Genomic DNA, 16,334 nt, shown 5'->3' on the forward strand with positions numbered 1-16,334 from the left:
CGTGATTTAAACCACATACCTAGCCAGACACCTAACCCTATTCCTCCCACCAAGCTATGCCTTCTTTTGTCAAACCACACATACTTTCTGCTGAGTCCGCTGGTTTGTGGGACAGGGATGGGGTGAAGATAGAAGAAGGCTGGGGAGTGGAGCAAGTGATGCTGGTTAGAAGCCACAGGTGCCTTTGCTCTACAGAATATTTCAGGGTTCACATAAATGTTTCACTTATTCCTCTCAGATCTGCACCTTGAGTGTTCTGCTATGCAGATGTTGGGGAGATCTGAGTAGGACCTCTCCTTTATCTGTTCACCATAATCTTTTCAGTTTCTCCATACAGATCTATGGATCCTAAGTTCTGCTGCTCTACACATACCCACTTACTGAGAAGCTGCACTAAGTAACATCTCCCCAAAATGAGAGAGAGCTGCATGGCATCTGTATGCTGCTGATATCAACAGCCCCAGGCCCCCTCCCCATCAGTCTCACACACACCAACTAGGATAATTTAGCCATTCCCTGGATCAGAGAGTCACTTTTCAGGGCAGATGATCCAAAACCACCACCTTGTGTTTTCCAGCTAAGAAGTCACAGTCCAAGGTAGAGTCAGCATGACTTCATGGTCAATGGTAACAAAAGTCAACAAAAGAGATAAAAGAATCAGCCTGGGCTCTTGACCACTCTCCATCATTAAAAGAAGATCAACCACTAATGAAATCAGTGGTGCATCTATAAAATACATGTGCCTACAATTTGATTGAAAGCAATACATCAGCTGAAGGACTTCAAAGCAGAACAAAGTTGCTTATGCCACGATCTTCTCAAACTTCCAGAAGCATGCCTTTCCTAAACATCAGTAAAATAAGCTGACCACTTTTAGGACTCCATTTCCTTTATTGGTGTGACATGTCTTTCTACTGGATAAACTAAACTATTATTAGATTACAGTAATTGTTTAATACATTACACCTTCAATCTTGCCTATGCTCCCATTCACAGTGAATCCCATTTTCTCCACCACAGGTAAACAACTACATCATTAATGACTTGATCCAAAAACCCAGTGAAATCAACTGGACTCTTTCCACTGGGCTTTTGGATTAGGCCTACAGTCACAAGAAGATACAAGATTCTCCAAAACCAGTCTTGTAAAGACTGAGTTCTACTGACTAGGCTTCTAGCAGGAAGTCAGTCCATCTTTGGAAAAGAAAAGCTATCCGTGATTTACTATAATAGCTGGTGGTCAATTTTAATAAGCCATATTTTTTTTTTTTGTTAATGAGGAAGAGAAGAAAGCGGATTTAAGCAAAAAGCCGTTCAACCTAAAAGCACCCACTGTATCAATCCAAATTCTGGAGACCCAATATTGTAGCTCCAACCAAAACTCAATAAGAGTTTTGTTGACAAATTCTGCTGGGAAGGGGAAAATCTAAAGTCAGTTCTGTAGTTGTCTCATTCTCGTCATTCTCCTCGGCTCTCCTGACAATATCTGGATACAGTGTTTTAAAAAAATCTTTGTAAAATAAACTAACCATTCCTATTGGGAAAAAAATCCCTACGAAAAAAATCTAACAACAGGATTTGAGAAGGTATATCAAACTTAAAGGGACACAGTCAGGACTGGTTGGCCTTTTGGCTAAGACCAACCGTCAGGTCAATATAATATTTGCCAGAGGATGTATCACTCCCTCACTGATGGAAAGAATGATTTCATAGGTCACTTTCACCCACACAGTGGTAGATGGACTGAATAATCTAATAGGCCCTTTACATCCTATTAGAACAAGCATACATTCTGGCCTGTCATGAAATAGAGATCTTTAAACCAATGCAAGAAATACTGGAGTAGGGAATAAGAATGCTTAAGACTTTGTTAGACACACAATATACGATGCACCTACTATATCATTACTGAAGACAAATGTGGTTTTACTGATGGAATATTGTTTACCTGAACACACACTGTCTGATTCATTATACTGTGTGTGTATATAGTATATGATTAAGAGTGCCTCACAAGATACATGAAGTACATCTTAATATTGTTTGCATAATGACTCATGTTAAATCATAAATTAAAACAGTCTACAATAGTAATGAAGAATATACATTTGAATGAGAGAATATGTTGACTGCAGAATACTATACTGCAGCATTTGTTAGATACAGATGTACACATCCTCATTTGCACATCTTCATTTTAGATAGTATTTCTGGGTTTTTATTCATTCACATAATTGTAGTTGCACCTCCAAAATAGGGGAGAATTCTTAAAAAATTACAAGCTAGTGGTTTCTAAGAAAGTTTCCCCAGGGAGTTAATTATGTTAAGTGCACTCGTGAGTCAAAGTTCGTATCTTCTCTCCTGACTTCAAAAGTGAAAGCCATAAATAAATTGCACCAGAATTAGGAGTTACCAACTTCTCTGCTGCTGATCTGTTCCAGCTAAGAGGTACCACTAGTCAAGAGATTCAGGTAGATAGAGAGACAAGGATGTGTAGTCTGAGCACATGCCTTGGAGCCAAAAGTTTATTGTATTGATTACAACATGAATATTTTTATTCTAATACTGTCTGAGGGACTATGGGAGCCAGATATGAAATACTGTGCCCAGTCCCAGCCACCTTATTAGAAAAAAGATGAAGTGGAGGAAATTCCAAGAGGTACACACAGTTCTGTAGGGAGTAATGACTACAGATATGACAAGGCTATTTGCATGAATGTCATGTGCCAGGATGATGGATCACAACTTAAGCTAGAGGAGGACCAGATAATAATTTATCTAGAATTTTTTACACAAGGAGCAATTAACATTTTAACTTTCTCCCTTATTAAAAGGCATGATTTATTTCCTATTCAAACATATTTGTTCCACACAAAGGTGGCATTCTTACTCACGATTTATTTGCACCAGGAATGCTGATTCATGAAACTGAGGGTAGAGAAGACTTTTTAATATTAAAGATACTAATCCTATGTAATTTCAATTTTGTGGCACTGCTTTGTGTCCTTCATTTTGGGCCTTTGTCTTATGTTTTAGCCTTGGCAGGATGAGAACTATGGTGGTTAATTACAGTTAGTATATTATCAAAAGGCAGCACCTGAAAATCCTTTAGCAGTTGTCTGAAAAGAACTTTACATGCTGGAAACATTCTGTACCACACAAATGGTTAACAAAAGGAAGGATGTCTGTAGGTGGCTTTCTATCCTAAAACAATTTATGTTCTTGTGTAGTAAAGTATGAAAGAAGAATTGAGAGAGGAATTGCATCATTACAGCACAAATTATTCTGGCATGGACAATGTTATGGTATTTTGCTGCTAATGCAATATAAATAAAATAATCCTAAAATACATCATCTTTCATGGCAATATGACTTACAAAATACTATAACATCATAAAAGGAAAGATACACATTTGTTGGTCTGAATTCTTGATTTGTCAACTCAATCTCCCCAGCTCACATCCGATTGTAAGCCTGGTGTACTGGGGACTAGACAGGATGCAGCAGTTCAAGTCAGCAAAGGGAACCCATGTGAGTACAAACTATTTTTCTTCCCATTTGCAGCCAAGCTCGTTTCCATCTGCTTTGCAACAATTACTCTATTTGCTTAAACTAATGTCAAAGCATCACCGAGACAGAATTGCAATGCAATTACGCCCTCTACTGAAGCATTATTGCAAGGACCCATCAATAAAAAACAGCAGCATCATTTCCTTGCTCTTCTATATAGTTGAGCCATTAAATAAGATTTTGAGTGACAAGACAAACTCAACTCAACTAGAGCTGCCAAGCTGTGTATAGCTCTTTGAATAATATACTTTAGTGGATGATGCAGGGACCTGATGACATAACAGCAAGAGCTGCGATTTTAACCCACAGTTCAGCCCATCACTTTATTTTTGTCCCAGTGAGGATAAGACAGTTATAGGAGTGAGGAGCAATGGGGCGTGGAAGGCAGATGAAGGAGAGGGAAAGGGCTGAGTTAATGTGAATTGCTGGGTACATCACACCTCTGAAAATCAGGCCTCTTATTTAAGTGCCTAAAAATGGACTTAGGAGCCAACCTGCAGACATCCATTTTCCAGAAATTTTAGCCAGGGTGCCTGACATTTTACAGATATCCAAAGAACCTGCTTGGATACATCTGTGCTCCCATTTTCAGCCATCTTGTAGAATGCTTGTTGAGTAATCTCCTTTCTGGATAGTAACAGGACCATGCAGAGGTCAGAAGAAGAAATCAGGCCAAAAAGATTACAAGACAACTTGTTTTTATGTTAGTCTACCAGGTATGGCAGCTGTTGGACAGTACACACTGACCCTAACTCGGCCGTTTAGAATGGGAAGTGAAAAAGAATCCTATAGCCAACTGCAATTTCAGAGGGATTTTAGGTAGGCAGAATGGGTGGGATCCACAAAAGGACTTAGGCGTTGCAACGCTAAGTGTCACAGCACCTAATTTTTTGGTGCCAAAAAAATCACAGGAACAACGCTCCAATCCACAAAGCCTGAGTTAGGCACCTAGGCAACGCATGGGGAGAGATAGGCGCCTCAGAATGGGATCCACAAAAGCCAGCACGCTAGGTGCAGAGCCACCTAAGCTAGCCAATGGGAGATGCCAGCCAGATGGGGGTTTGCTAAGCCTCACTTTTCTCTCAGTGATAGGTACCAATGTCTTAGCTGCAGGGAGGAGCATATATTAATTTAGCAATCCACGAACGAGAACCTACCATCTCAATTCAGATGGCTTAAGTGCCTACGGTGTTTCCCATGGGAATGAGGCGCCTACCTTGCTCCGCACAAAACAGCTGGAGGAGGAGATGAAGATGGTGCTACTCAGTGTTCCCTCTAACTTTTTACATCCATGTGCAGAATGGATTTTGTTATGTGACATATCACCCTCCTACTGGTGCACATAACAAAATTCATGTGGAGGGGGTGGGGCCAAGGGGTTCGGAGTGTGGGAGAGGCAGAGGGTTGGAGTGCAGGCTCTGGGGTGGGGCTAGGGATGAGGGGTTTGGGGTGCACGAGGTGGCTAAGGGCTGGGGCAGAGGGTTGGGTGCATGGAGTGAGGGCTCCAGTTAGGGGTGCAGGCTTTGGCATAGGGCCGGAGATGAGGGGTTTGGGGTGCAGGAGGGGGCTCAGGGCTGGGGCAGAGGGTTGGGATGTGGGCTCTGGGGTGGCGCCAAGGTATGGGGTTTGGGGGTGCAGGCTGCCCTGGGATTGCAGTGGGGAGAGAGGACTCCCCTCTGCAGCAGCTCAGGGCAGGAGGAGAGGTGCCTTTCCCCAGCTATGGCAGCTCCGGTGGGCCTGGGCCGGGCCACAGGAGGGGCTCCTCTCCCCTGACCGCAGCAAGACCGGAGCAGGTCCATGTTGGGGCTGGGGGAGGGGCACCTTTTCCCCTGCCATAGCAAATCTGCACTGGGGTTGGCAGGGAGGGCACCTCTCCCATGGCCACGGCAAGTCCAGGACAGGTCTATGTTGGGGCTGGGGGAGGGACACCTCTCCACTGGCTGTGGTAAATCCACACTGGGGCCAGCAGGAAGGGGCGCCTCTCCCCCGGCTGCAGCAGGTCCACACTGGGGCCGGCGGGGTGGGGCACCTCTCCCCCAGCCACAGCAGGTCCACGCTGAGGCCAGCAAAGAAGGGTGCCTCTCCTCTGGCCACAGCAGGTCTGCGCTGGAGCCAGCGGGGAGGGGCGCCTGTCCCTGCCGCAGCTCTGAGCCCCTGCATAGGTCTTAATAGGCAGCTGCGCGGCTGCAAAGCTTAGAGGGAACTTAGGTGCTTCCCACCTTAACATTCAGCCCAGTAGTTAGAGCATTGACCTAGGATGTGACCCAGATTCAATTCTCTCCTCACTGCCCGAAGAGTGCTCTAACAATGAGATAAAAGTTATGAAGTGGGCACTAGCACCACCTCTATCTTGTCTGGCCAGATTTTGAATGAGACCCAGTCCAGTAAGCGGCCTCTAACCACACCTACCGGATCAGTCCTGCATGCAGTTAAATAACTATCTTCCCTAGCTCATGAATTACTTGTGGGCTTAAGTGTGTCCGGATGCTTAGGGGGAGGCAGCTCAGAGAGAGTACACACTCAGAAGCGGAAACACAGGAAAAAAAGATTACTTACCTGTACTGTAACTGTTGTTCTTAGAGATGTGATGCAGACTTGTATTCTGCTTACGTGTGTGCGTGCCCAGCACACCAGAACCAGAGAATTTTGCCTACCAGTACCCATGGGAGGTGGTGCTCACGCATTGTGCTCATAGCTCCTCCCCAGGCTGTATGAAGCAGCACAGCCTAAACTACCATTCACTGAATGCCCAGAGACTGGACTCCGATGCAGAGGGGATGGAGGGTGGGCCGTGGAATACGCCTCTGCATCACATCTTGAAGAAGAACAGTAACAATACAGATAAGTATTTCCCTACTTTGAGTAAATGCAGACATGTGTTCCACTTAGGTGACTCAGAAGCACTACCATCCTAGAAGGTGGGGCTCGGAGTCTACCCAAGCTAGGATTTGCCTGGATGACGCAGTAATGGCATAATGGTCCATAAACATATGTATGGATGAGCACATGGCAGCCCTGAAAATGTCCAATATGGAGATGTCACGGAGGAATGCTATTGACGTACGTTCCACTCTCGTAGAATGAGCTTACACTTGCTGAGGAGGTGTAGCCAAAGCTATTTCATATGCAGTCTTGATAAAGGATGTTATCCATGTAGGGATCACTTGTGAAGAGACCTCTTGCCCCTTCATATGATTTGCATATGACACAAACAGGCGAAGCGAAGCGAAGCATGAAACACATTCGTCATAACCAAGTAGAAAGCCAGACATCATCTGACATCTAACACATGGAGATGCCACTCCTCCAGAGACGAATGTGGCTAATGAAAGAACACAGGTAAATATATTGCCTGGTTCAAATGAAACTGAGAAACCACCTTAGAGAAAAGTTTGGGTGTGGCCATAAATGTACATAGTCCTTGGAGAATTGTATATTAGGAGGCTCTGCCATCAGAGCCTGCAACTCAGATTCTCCTTACCGATGTTATCGCTACCAGGAACGCCTGAGCACAGAAAGCACCAAGTGCAGGGATCACCTCTCCACAGGATGGATAATGTCTAAACCCTGGTGACTGCATCACCAGGCAAAAACTTAACTAACTCTAACACTAAATCTAACACTAATGATGCTAGCTAACTATACACAACTAGGAAAAAACACTGAGATGTGAGAGATTGTGATGTTAAGATCCACATAGAGCTCAGACTCCAGTCACGGATGGTAAAAAGGAACTGCAGGGGGCAAAGGTGGCACCATCTCATATAGCCAGGGGAGGGGTTATGAGCATGAGGCACGAACACCGCCTCCTATGTCTACTGCTAGGCAAAATTTTCTGGCTCTCGTGAGCTGGGCGCACACACAGCTAAGTGGAACACACTGCTGCATCTACTCGAAGAAACTAGGAAACTTTTACCCTGAAAATTTAGGTGCTGAAAGAGTTTAGATGCCTACTGGGTTTGGCAGTAGTTTTCTGGAAGGCCAAAACTGGGATTTAGCTGCCTAAACACAATACTTAAGCGCCTAAATCTGGGGTTTAGGCACCTAAGTACCTTTGTGGCTCTGGACCTATGTAATTACCTTCACTGGAATTTGCCCAAGATACAAGAAATAACACCCTTAATCTTAGTAAAAATGCCACAGGCTCTCTAATGATCACTAATGTCCAGGAGCTTCATCCCACTATGTTTACTGAAAATTTGTACGCCATCTTAGATAAGAGATTTATCTTAAGTATTTATAGGTTGCCATTCACAACAGTTAATCTCAATGCCAGTTTAGAATAGAAGGCAGATTAACACTATAAAACATGTTGTAACTAATAAACTTAATACAGCAATAGTTTTAATTAACACTATATATTGTAATCTGTTGATTTGCCCAAAATTATTAGAGTGCCACATCTGTCCATTTTCTGCTATTTTCTAAACAGGAGGATAGGAATGTAAACACTTCAAAATTTGACTAGACTGTCGACAAATTTTAGTACTTCACAACTGCATTCATGTAGATTTCCAACAAAGCATGAGTCAAGCAGCCAGGAAGTCTACTAAAATAAAATATGTACTTTTACCTCTTTTACAATGCTACACAGCTAGAGTTCATCTTCAAATTCTTTCATTTGTATTCTGCACTACCAATTACCATCTATTTCAGGAAAGGTACCAGCTGTGCTGTTCCTTCCCCGAGACAATCCACACTGCAGTGCTCAAGTCTTCACCAAAGGGAACTATACACCAAGGTTTTGAAGAAACTCTTTTTAGTTTTCAGATTTAAAGAAACTCATCCACTGACTAGTGGAGTCATTCAGATATCTTTTTAATTAAAATAATACTTGGCAGGAGGAATGGGAGGATAAACTTTAAAAAAGACTACAGTCTTTCTCTAATCATGTCTGAAGAAGACTTCATGGTTAAAAATAGCACTGCTTAATTTATTCTGTATTTTTAGTGCATATTTAAAGGTACTATTTTATTTTGAAACAAAATCAATTAAATGTAAGCCTTCTCCACTTCTTATATTCCCAGGGCACATTCTTTGTTCGTACACGTTTAAGTTACAACAGTCAATAGAAGTATCTGTAAACACTTACCTCTCTAACAGACAACTGTGGTGGGAGCGACACAGAAAATACAAAGCTAGTAAACTGGTACTCAGCAGAATTAACCTTTTGGCACACCTAAAAGAGAAGGATATGAATCCTCAATAAGGGAGTTAAACTAATAATCTTTTATGATATTCTTTATTCTAGTGCAAACCTTCTATAACATTACTTTTTGGTATACATTCACATATAAAATGACCATAAACTCACTAAATCCTACCCAGTTAGAGACAGGGTTTTTTAAGGTTTCTTTAAGGACTGTAACTTGCAGGCAGATTTTATATTATTGTCACTGTGTACCGTCACTGTTATGTTACTATAAAAGAAACCTAACTCAATATTTTATGTTGAAGCGAATCATAAAAATAAGATTAGCCTTGGCAGAATTAGATTTTTTTAAATAATTTCAATGGATAATATAGATGTTTGTTAAACTTTTTTTTTCTGTTTTTAGCTATCTAAATTTTTCAAAACTATGTAAAACTGGAGGGAAAGTGGGAGTCAGATAATCATAGAATCACAGGGTTAGAAGACACTGCAAGGGTCATCTAGTGTAACCCCTGCCAAGGTGCAGGATTTGTTCTGTCTAAACCATCCAAAACAGATGGCTATCCAGCCGCTTCCTTTTGTAAACCTCCAGTGAAGGAGCTTCCATTATTTGAATCTATTTTGCCCCACATAAGGCACCCTAGTAAAACAGACTTTTAAATTATTTGAACTCCATTCACTTTTCACTAATGGCCACCTTGTTTAAACACTCAGTTTTGGAAAGGAACAGCAAAAACATGGCAATCTTCTAAAACTTTAACTAGGTCTACTTTAATGTACAGGCTATGATTAATTTAAAAAAAATTCTGATGCATTAAATTAAGTTTGCCTAAAGTCTGGCCTAATTTGCTACTGTGACTGCTTACAGTAAATTATTTTTATATTACTATTCATTAAGAAAGAATATTCATTAAGAGGAATATTTCAGAGCAACACTTGGTAATTATTTAATGGCAGTAGACGCTGCAATTCAAAAAGTTAAAACTTTGTAACTATTAAAACACAAATTGTCAACATCACATCACAAATATACAGAGTTAATATCCTTAAATTAAACTCTAGTAAGTTCTCAAGGAGCATTTTTCTTACTTTGCCTATCTGTAAATTTAGATTATTGTTAATGAAGATATTTTTTCATTGGTTTGTGTGTATACAGTGAAACTGACATTTACAAAAAAAAAAAATCTAATCCTTGCAAGCCTAAATAACACTTATTGAAAGGAACAATCCCACTGTGGTAGAAGAATGAAACAAATATAGTCTAATTCCATCCAGGGGCAGCTCTAGGCATTTTGCTGCCCCAAGCACAGCAGGCAGGCTACCTTCGGCGGCTTGCCTGCAGGAGGTCCCCGGTCCTGCGAGTTCGGCGGCAGCCTGCAGGAGGTCTGCCAAAGCCGCGGGACCAGCGGACCCTCCACAGGCATGCAGCCGAAGGCAGCCTGCCTGCCGCCCTCGTGGCAACTGGCCTATCACCCCCCGCGGCTTGCCGCTCCAAGCACGCGCTTGGCGTTCTGGTGCCTGGAGCCGCCCCTGATTCCATCTCTCGCTGTTGCAATTCTACAATAACACAAATGCAGAAGTTCTTAGGATAGTACACTCACAAACATATTACTTTATTACTTTGAAGATTACGAATTACCTGAGATAAAATACTCTCTCTTTTATTTTAAAAGCAAATGCCTACATTATCTCAAATTAGTGTGTAATTTTTACAAATATAAGAGGCAGCATCAGAGCCCAAAAAGCTAGCAGGCAGACTTTGTCTTTCCTATCTTTCCCTTTTTTACCCAGATACAGTATGTCCACAGGTACAGAATATATGGCCATTGCCTCCTTTGGTAGGCCCCACACATTGAGCGAAGCCTGTTGCACAGGTGAGCTCCTTCCTTAGGAGGCATCTATTCGCCTCCGATGGGCTCCCTCTCGCCTCAACTATCACTGTTGCTTCTCCTTGCTGGGAAGAGTGAAAATCCCAGTGGCAGCCCACTCACACATGGGGAAAATAACATCCCAGTGTTGCTCCCAATGCCCAGGCCAGAGGAAGGGGAGTGAAAATCCCAATAGCAATCAAAAGCAAATGCTGCTGCTGCTGCCTCTTCTCTCTCACCCTGCATGTCTCCTACCCATCCCCTACACCTAACGGTCACAATCCCTACCACCCTTCCTCTCTCCTCTCAAATGCTGCCAGCCCTAAGTATTAGAAAACCGTGAATCTGCTCTCAAAAAATCATGAGAGAGTCTTAAAAATAATACATTTTCAGTTCTTTCTCTTATCCTTCTGCTGCTGGAGCCCTCAGGGTTGCTGCTGCCTCCCTGACACCCTATCCACCCATCTGTGCAAAGGTCTCCTGGTGTCTAGGAAAGCAGCAGGAACGGGAGAGCACTAGCAACGGAGCACCATGCAGAGGTGTGTGACAAGCACTAGTTGATGTAGGGAAGGAAGAAGGATCACAGCAACTGATTTTTGGGAGCATGGCTATAACTGACTTTGGTTGCAGGGAGGGGAGTATCTGATTATTGGGAGCGAAGCAGTAACAGTTTTGGGATGGGGAACAGGTGCTGGAGAACAGAGATGGGATGAGGGGAAGGGAGACTGAGGAGCAAGAGTCCCTCTAAGCTGCACGGTAATATGGCCACGCAACCTGCTGGCAGGCATTGTACACAACTGTGTGCCTGTTGCGTAAGGGAGCTGCTCTTCTCTGAGCTGTCCCTATCTGTCCCTCCCTCTGGAGAAATGAGGTATGAAAGGGAGCAGACAGGTGGTGAAAAGGAGGCAATAATGAACATGGAGCACAGAATGAATGAGGAGGGAAGGTAAGTCCAAGGAATGAGAGGAAGAAGGAATGAATGAGTAAAGGGGTAGACAGAGAGACACACTGAGCAATCAAAATGAGTTATTTTGATACTTAAAGTCTTTCCAGAATCTAAGCTAACCTCTAATTCAGAATCTTGAGAACTTCAGTCTGTATCTGCTAGTTAAATATCTGATGCTGTATATTTAAGTAACTCCTATTAATCACTGGCTGGTGTAATACCAGAGCTGTTAGCTACACACCTCTGCTGGAGTTCACAAACATATTTTGGGGCACTGTCCCAAAATCCACATATTTTGGTAACTTTTAAAAACACGTTTGCTTGCAGTGTTGTTGTAGCCATGTTGGTTCCAGGATATTAGAGAAACAAAGCGGGGGAGGTACTATATTTTACTGGACCAACTTCTGCTGAAGGGTTCTGAAGAGCTTCTCTGTGTAGATCAAAAGCTTGCTTCTTTCACCAGCAGAAGCTGGTCCAATAAAAGATATTAACTCCCCCACCATGTCTCTCTAAAAGCAAGTGGTAGCATTCCAATTCAAATCAATACTGTATGTCAATTGCACTGTTAGGATAAGGAGTTTCTCTTAGGAAAGAATCAGTCTTGGCTGTTTTTTAACCAACTGCTGTCAGGTTTTCTATTGCCACTCAATGGCATAACTTTAAAAAGTCAACACTAAAAATCTGATCCATAACAAAGAATATATTTTGCCTATGAAAAAGGAACAAACTCATGCACTGTAACAATAGAAACTGCACAATTCTATCTGGTCCCAGTTTATTGGCTATGCTGAATCCAACGTACATTCTACTAAATCAGGGTTTCTCAAACAGGAGTTGCCGCTTGTGTAGGGAAAGCCCCCGGCAGGCTGGGCCAGTCTGTTTACCTGCCCCGTCCACTCCAGCCGATCGCGGCTCCCACTGGCTGCGGATCACTGCTCCGGGCCAATGGGAGCTGCTGGAAATGGCATGGGCAGAGGGACTTCATGGCCACCGCTTCCAGCAGCCCCCATTGGCCCAGAGCAGTGATCCGCAGCCAGTGGGAGCCGCGATCGGCCGGAGCGGAAGGGGCAGGTAAACACACTGGCCCAGCCTGCCGGGGGCTTTCCCTACACAAGCGGCGACCCCTCTTTGAGAAACCTTGTACTAAATCAACCAGTCTTGTTCATCAACATTAACATCAAAGCTTCCACTCAGTTTTGAAAGCCCCCCTGCACATTTCACTCTGTTACCCTAGCAATTTTATCCTTCATATATGGTTTTATAATGCTCTACACACTATCTTTTTCCCTAATTCACAGTCATATTTTCTCTGATAACTTGTATGCTTATAATCTTTTGTACCACCAAACTACTTAACATTTTTTCTTAGTCTATGGCTTCCTAAAGACAAGAATACATTATAAGGGCAATTCATGCTGCTTTACAACTCCTCTATCCAGTAGAAATAAGCACCTAAGAGAAATCCTGAACAGCACAGCACCATCAACTGCATTTCATTTCCTATTTATTCTCCAGTCACAAAGCGTAAGTAAAGATGGGCTCACCGTTTACAACCACAATGTAGTAGTACTGTATGCAAGTACCATGGAACTGCTGTCAGTCCTTTGCTTTTGAAACATGATCATGGAGGTCTGTCTGAGGTCTAGTTAGATCAGCTTCAGGAGACAGCTGAAGGCTCATCTGTTTTCTCAGGCTTTTTTAGTTACATTATAGCAAGGCCAGGGTAAAATATGATCTTGAGCAACCCATGGGTAATTCCCCTTTGTTGACTGTATATGAGGTACCCAGATACCACGCCAACAGGTGTCATTTAAATCTTTAAATCAGTAATTGCAGATGAGGAAACAAACCTAAGCATTTCCCCATCTGTTCTTGATTTAAGTTACACAGAGTATTTTAAATCTAGATGGAGCCACTCAACTACATATGGGACTGAAACTGATTAATGATTTAAAAAAACAACAACTAGATCACAGGGTTTGCACTCTAGGATTCTACCAAACATACATTTAACAGCTCAAAGAAAAATGAGTCTATGGAGCAGGAAAAGATCACTTACCTTCTTAACAAAATCTATCTCGCAGAACTCCTGAAGAATTCCCAAGCATATGTTGCAAACCTTCGGAGTAGAGATCTCCATAGCAACATCTGCATCATCTGTCACAGGGGTCTGCTGGAGGGCCCCATTTTGATTCAAATCCTCAGCCCCTTCTCCCATGTTTTCAAGTCGGATTCTCTTACCCGGGGGGTCAGCTATTTCACAACAAAATGTGTCCTCTTTTTCTTTATTGTACTCCAGGAATTCATGCAGCTCTCTAAGCAAATCCTAAACAACAAAGAAATGAACAGTAAAATGTGTGCATTTGCTTCACAGCTAACACACAGCTTCTCCTCCTATGTGTAAGATTCATATATGCAGGCGGTCCTACGATAAGCACCAATAACTCCAGTTCCAAAAGGTGATATTAACTTCTAGTTTAGCTTTAAATAGTGCTTATAATTACTAGCTTTTCATACTCTGTGTGGGAAGACTTATTTGCAGACTTCAAAAATTCCAAGTTGAAATATTACAACTGTAAATGGTACACAGAGAAATTAAATTTTGCTGAACAGACAACAGATTTCTTTATAGTATGTAAATAACAGTAGAAGCACTTGACTGTGGCCCTGATTTTCAGAAGTCCTGTGTATTTGTTACTCCAGCTGAACTCAGTGGAAGCTGCAGGTGCTCACCACTTCTGAAAACTAAGCCCTGTGTAACTTAGATTATGTTGTCATTTAATATCTCCATTTCATTGTCCAATAAATATAGTAGAACCTCATTAATTCTCAGGTTGTTAATCTACAGACCTAATAATTCCCTCTGAAAAAATTAGCAAACTCATGCAAGTCTCAATAAAGGTGGAATAATATGTGCTGCAATGAGGTCTCATATAACTCAGACTTCAAAAAATTTAAAATTGTATTTATGTGCAATAACTAATATACTACTACATACACAGTTACAACTAAACAACACTTGGAATAAAATTGTATTTTGACATGCAGTATCATTAATTTATTTTTTTTAAATCACATTAGTTTGGCTTACTCATGAATTCCCAACATTTAATAATTTACATAGGCAGTGAATTAGCAAGGTTTTGCCATATTTTTCATTAGGAAGAAATGCAATTGTGTCCAGTAGCTAGATCATGGGATTGGGAGTCAGAAGTTCTGCATTCTATTCCTGGTTCAACCACTGACTTGCTGTGTGACCTTGGGCAAGTCACTTAACTTCCCCTGTGTCACAATGTCTCCATATGCAATGCGTTATAAATACTAGCAAATAGAGAGTCCTAACTCAGTGGAGTTGTGAGACTTATTTATTTTAAGCACTTGGAAATCTTGATTGATATACATTTTCTGACATAGCTACCATATTTCCTGTGCATGTTTTTTGTTACCTGATTTTAGGAAGTTAATATTATTAATTTGGATAATATGGGTTATAGGCTTGCCAATTAATCTGATCAAAATATAATAAGGTTCTTGTCTCAGAATCAGGCTACACAGAGTGTGCAAAGATTGTTGGGATGTATGAAAGGTCACACACACTGAGACAAATATAGCCTTAAAGACTTTTATTGAGATAAATGGAATAATAATCAAATAGTAAAATAATCAGAGTTATAAAGGCAATAATATTCTAGAGATATATGTGCTATTATATACTACGAGCTTTTGATTAATATACTCACACCTTTCCTTGAGAACCTGGTCATAGAATATCAGGGTTGGAAGATAGCTCAGGAGATCTAGTCTAACCCCCTGCTCAAAGCAGGGCCAATCCTCAGACAGATTTTTGCCCCAGATCCCTAAGTGGCCCCCTTAAGGACTGAACTCACAACCCTGTGTTTGGCATGCCAATGGTCAAGCCACTGAGCTATCCTCCCCCTCCCCTTTAAGTAAGTACCACATGCTAACCAAATGTGCCACTGGAGACAAAGACATACAAGAAAAAGGACCAGCCTCGCTTCTGGCACGCCAAGAGAGTTCTGGTCCAGCTTCCTCAATTCTTGTGTCAGAGGTGCAGAGCTTAGGAGAAGCTAAAGAGCTAAAAGCTATCGAAGCTAACAGAGATTTACTTAACTAACTGACTTAAAACTTACAGTTAAGAACTAACAGACTAATGGACTAATAAACAAAGAAGGTTTGAAACTTGAAGCTTATAAACCCCAAAGCTTAGAACCTTAGAAGCTTCCTTGGCATGGTGCCTCACTGCTCATACAGAGCTTGAGTATTCAGGCCCTCCTTCTATCTCCAAACTTAGTTTCCTCACCCACAAAATGTTAGGGTACCATAGGCTGGTATGTTTGTATGTACTGATGACATACATACATATTAATGACATTAGATCATTCTCACATTTGTTATTTCTGTCTTACCCAGTTATTTTGGTTGTTTCCTTGTGGTGTTCCTGTTAAATTTACAGAGGGTACGCTCTTAGGAAGCCCTCCATGTCACCCTACCTCTACGTATCCTCTATCTTTCTATGTTAAAAGTCGCAGACATATATGGACCTTATGCTTTCTCTCATCACCGCAGCTCCCACTGGCTCCACACCAGACCAGCCCGCCAGGGCCTTTCCCTACCCAAGCGGCGACCCCTGTTTGAGAAACCCTGTACTAGTTCTAAAATCTTGAAGGATATGGTGACCAGAAACAATCGGTTCAATTCACTAACCACAGATAATATTTTCTTTGTTAAATAAGTTAGTTTTAAACGCAAAACATATTATGATAATTTTTGATAAAAC

At 41.9% G+C, this 16,334-nt stretch overlaps 1 protein-coding gene across 2 annotated transcripts in view; it reads right to left on the bottom strand.

The window, feature by feature from the left end:
* Positions 1 to 16,334, bottom strand: part of PUS10 (pseudouridine synthase 10) — a 76,292-nt gene that overhangs the window by 43,481 nt on the left and 16,477 nt on the right. For both annotated transcript variants that reach the window (XM_030557841.1, XM_030557840.1), the window contains 2 exons: positions 13,596 to 13,862; positions 8,663 to 8,749 (listed from right to left, as the gene is read on the bottom strand). In XM_030557841.1, coding sequence (XP_030413701.1) covers positions 8,663 to 8,749; positions 13,596 to 13,862 — 354 coding nt within the window. The remainder of the gene's footprint in view (positions 1 to 8,662; positions 8,750 to 13,595; positions 13,863 to 16,334) is intronic.

Source organism: Gopherus evgoodei, chromosome 3 (assembly GCF_007399415.2).
Source record: "Gopherus evgoodei ecotype Sinaloan lineage chromosome 3, rGopEvg1_v1.p, whole genome shotgun sequence".
NCBI lineage: Eukaryota > Metazoa > Chordata > Testudines > Testudinidae > Gopherus > Gopherus evgoodei.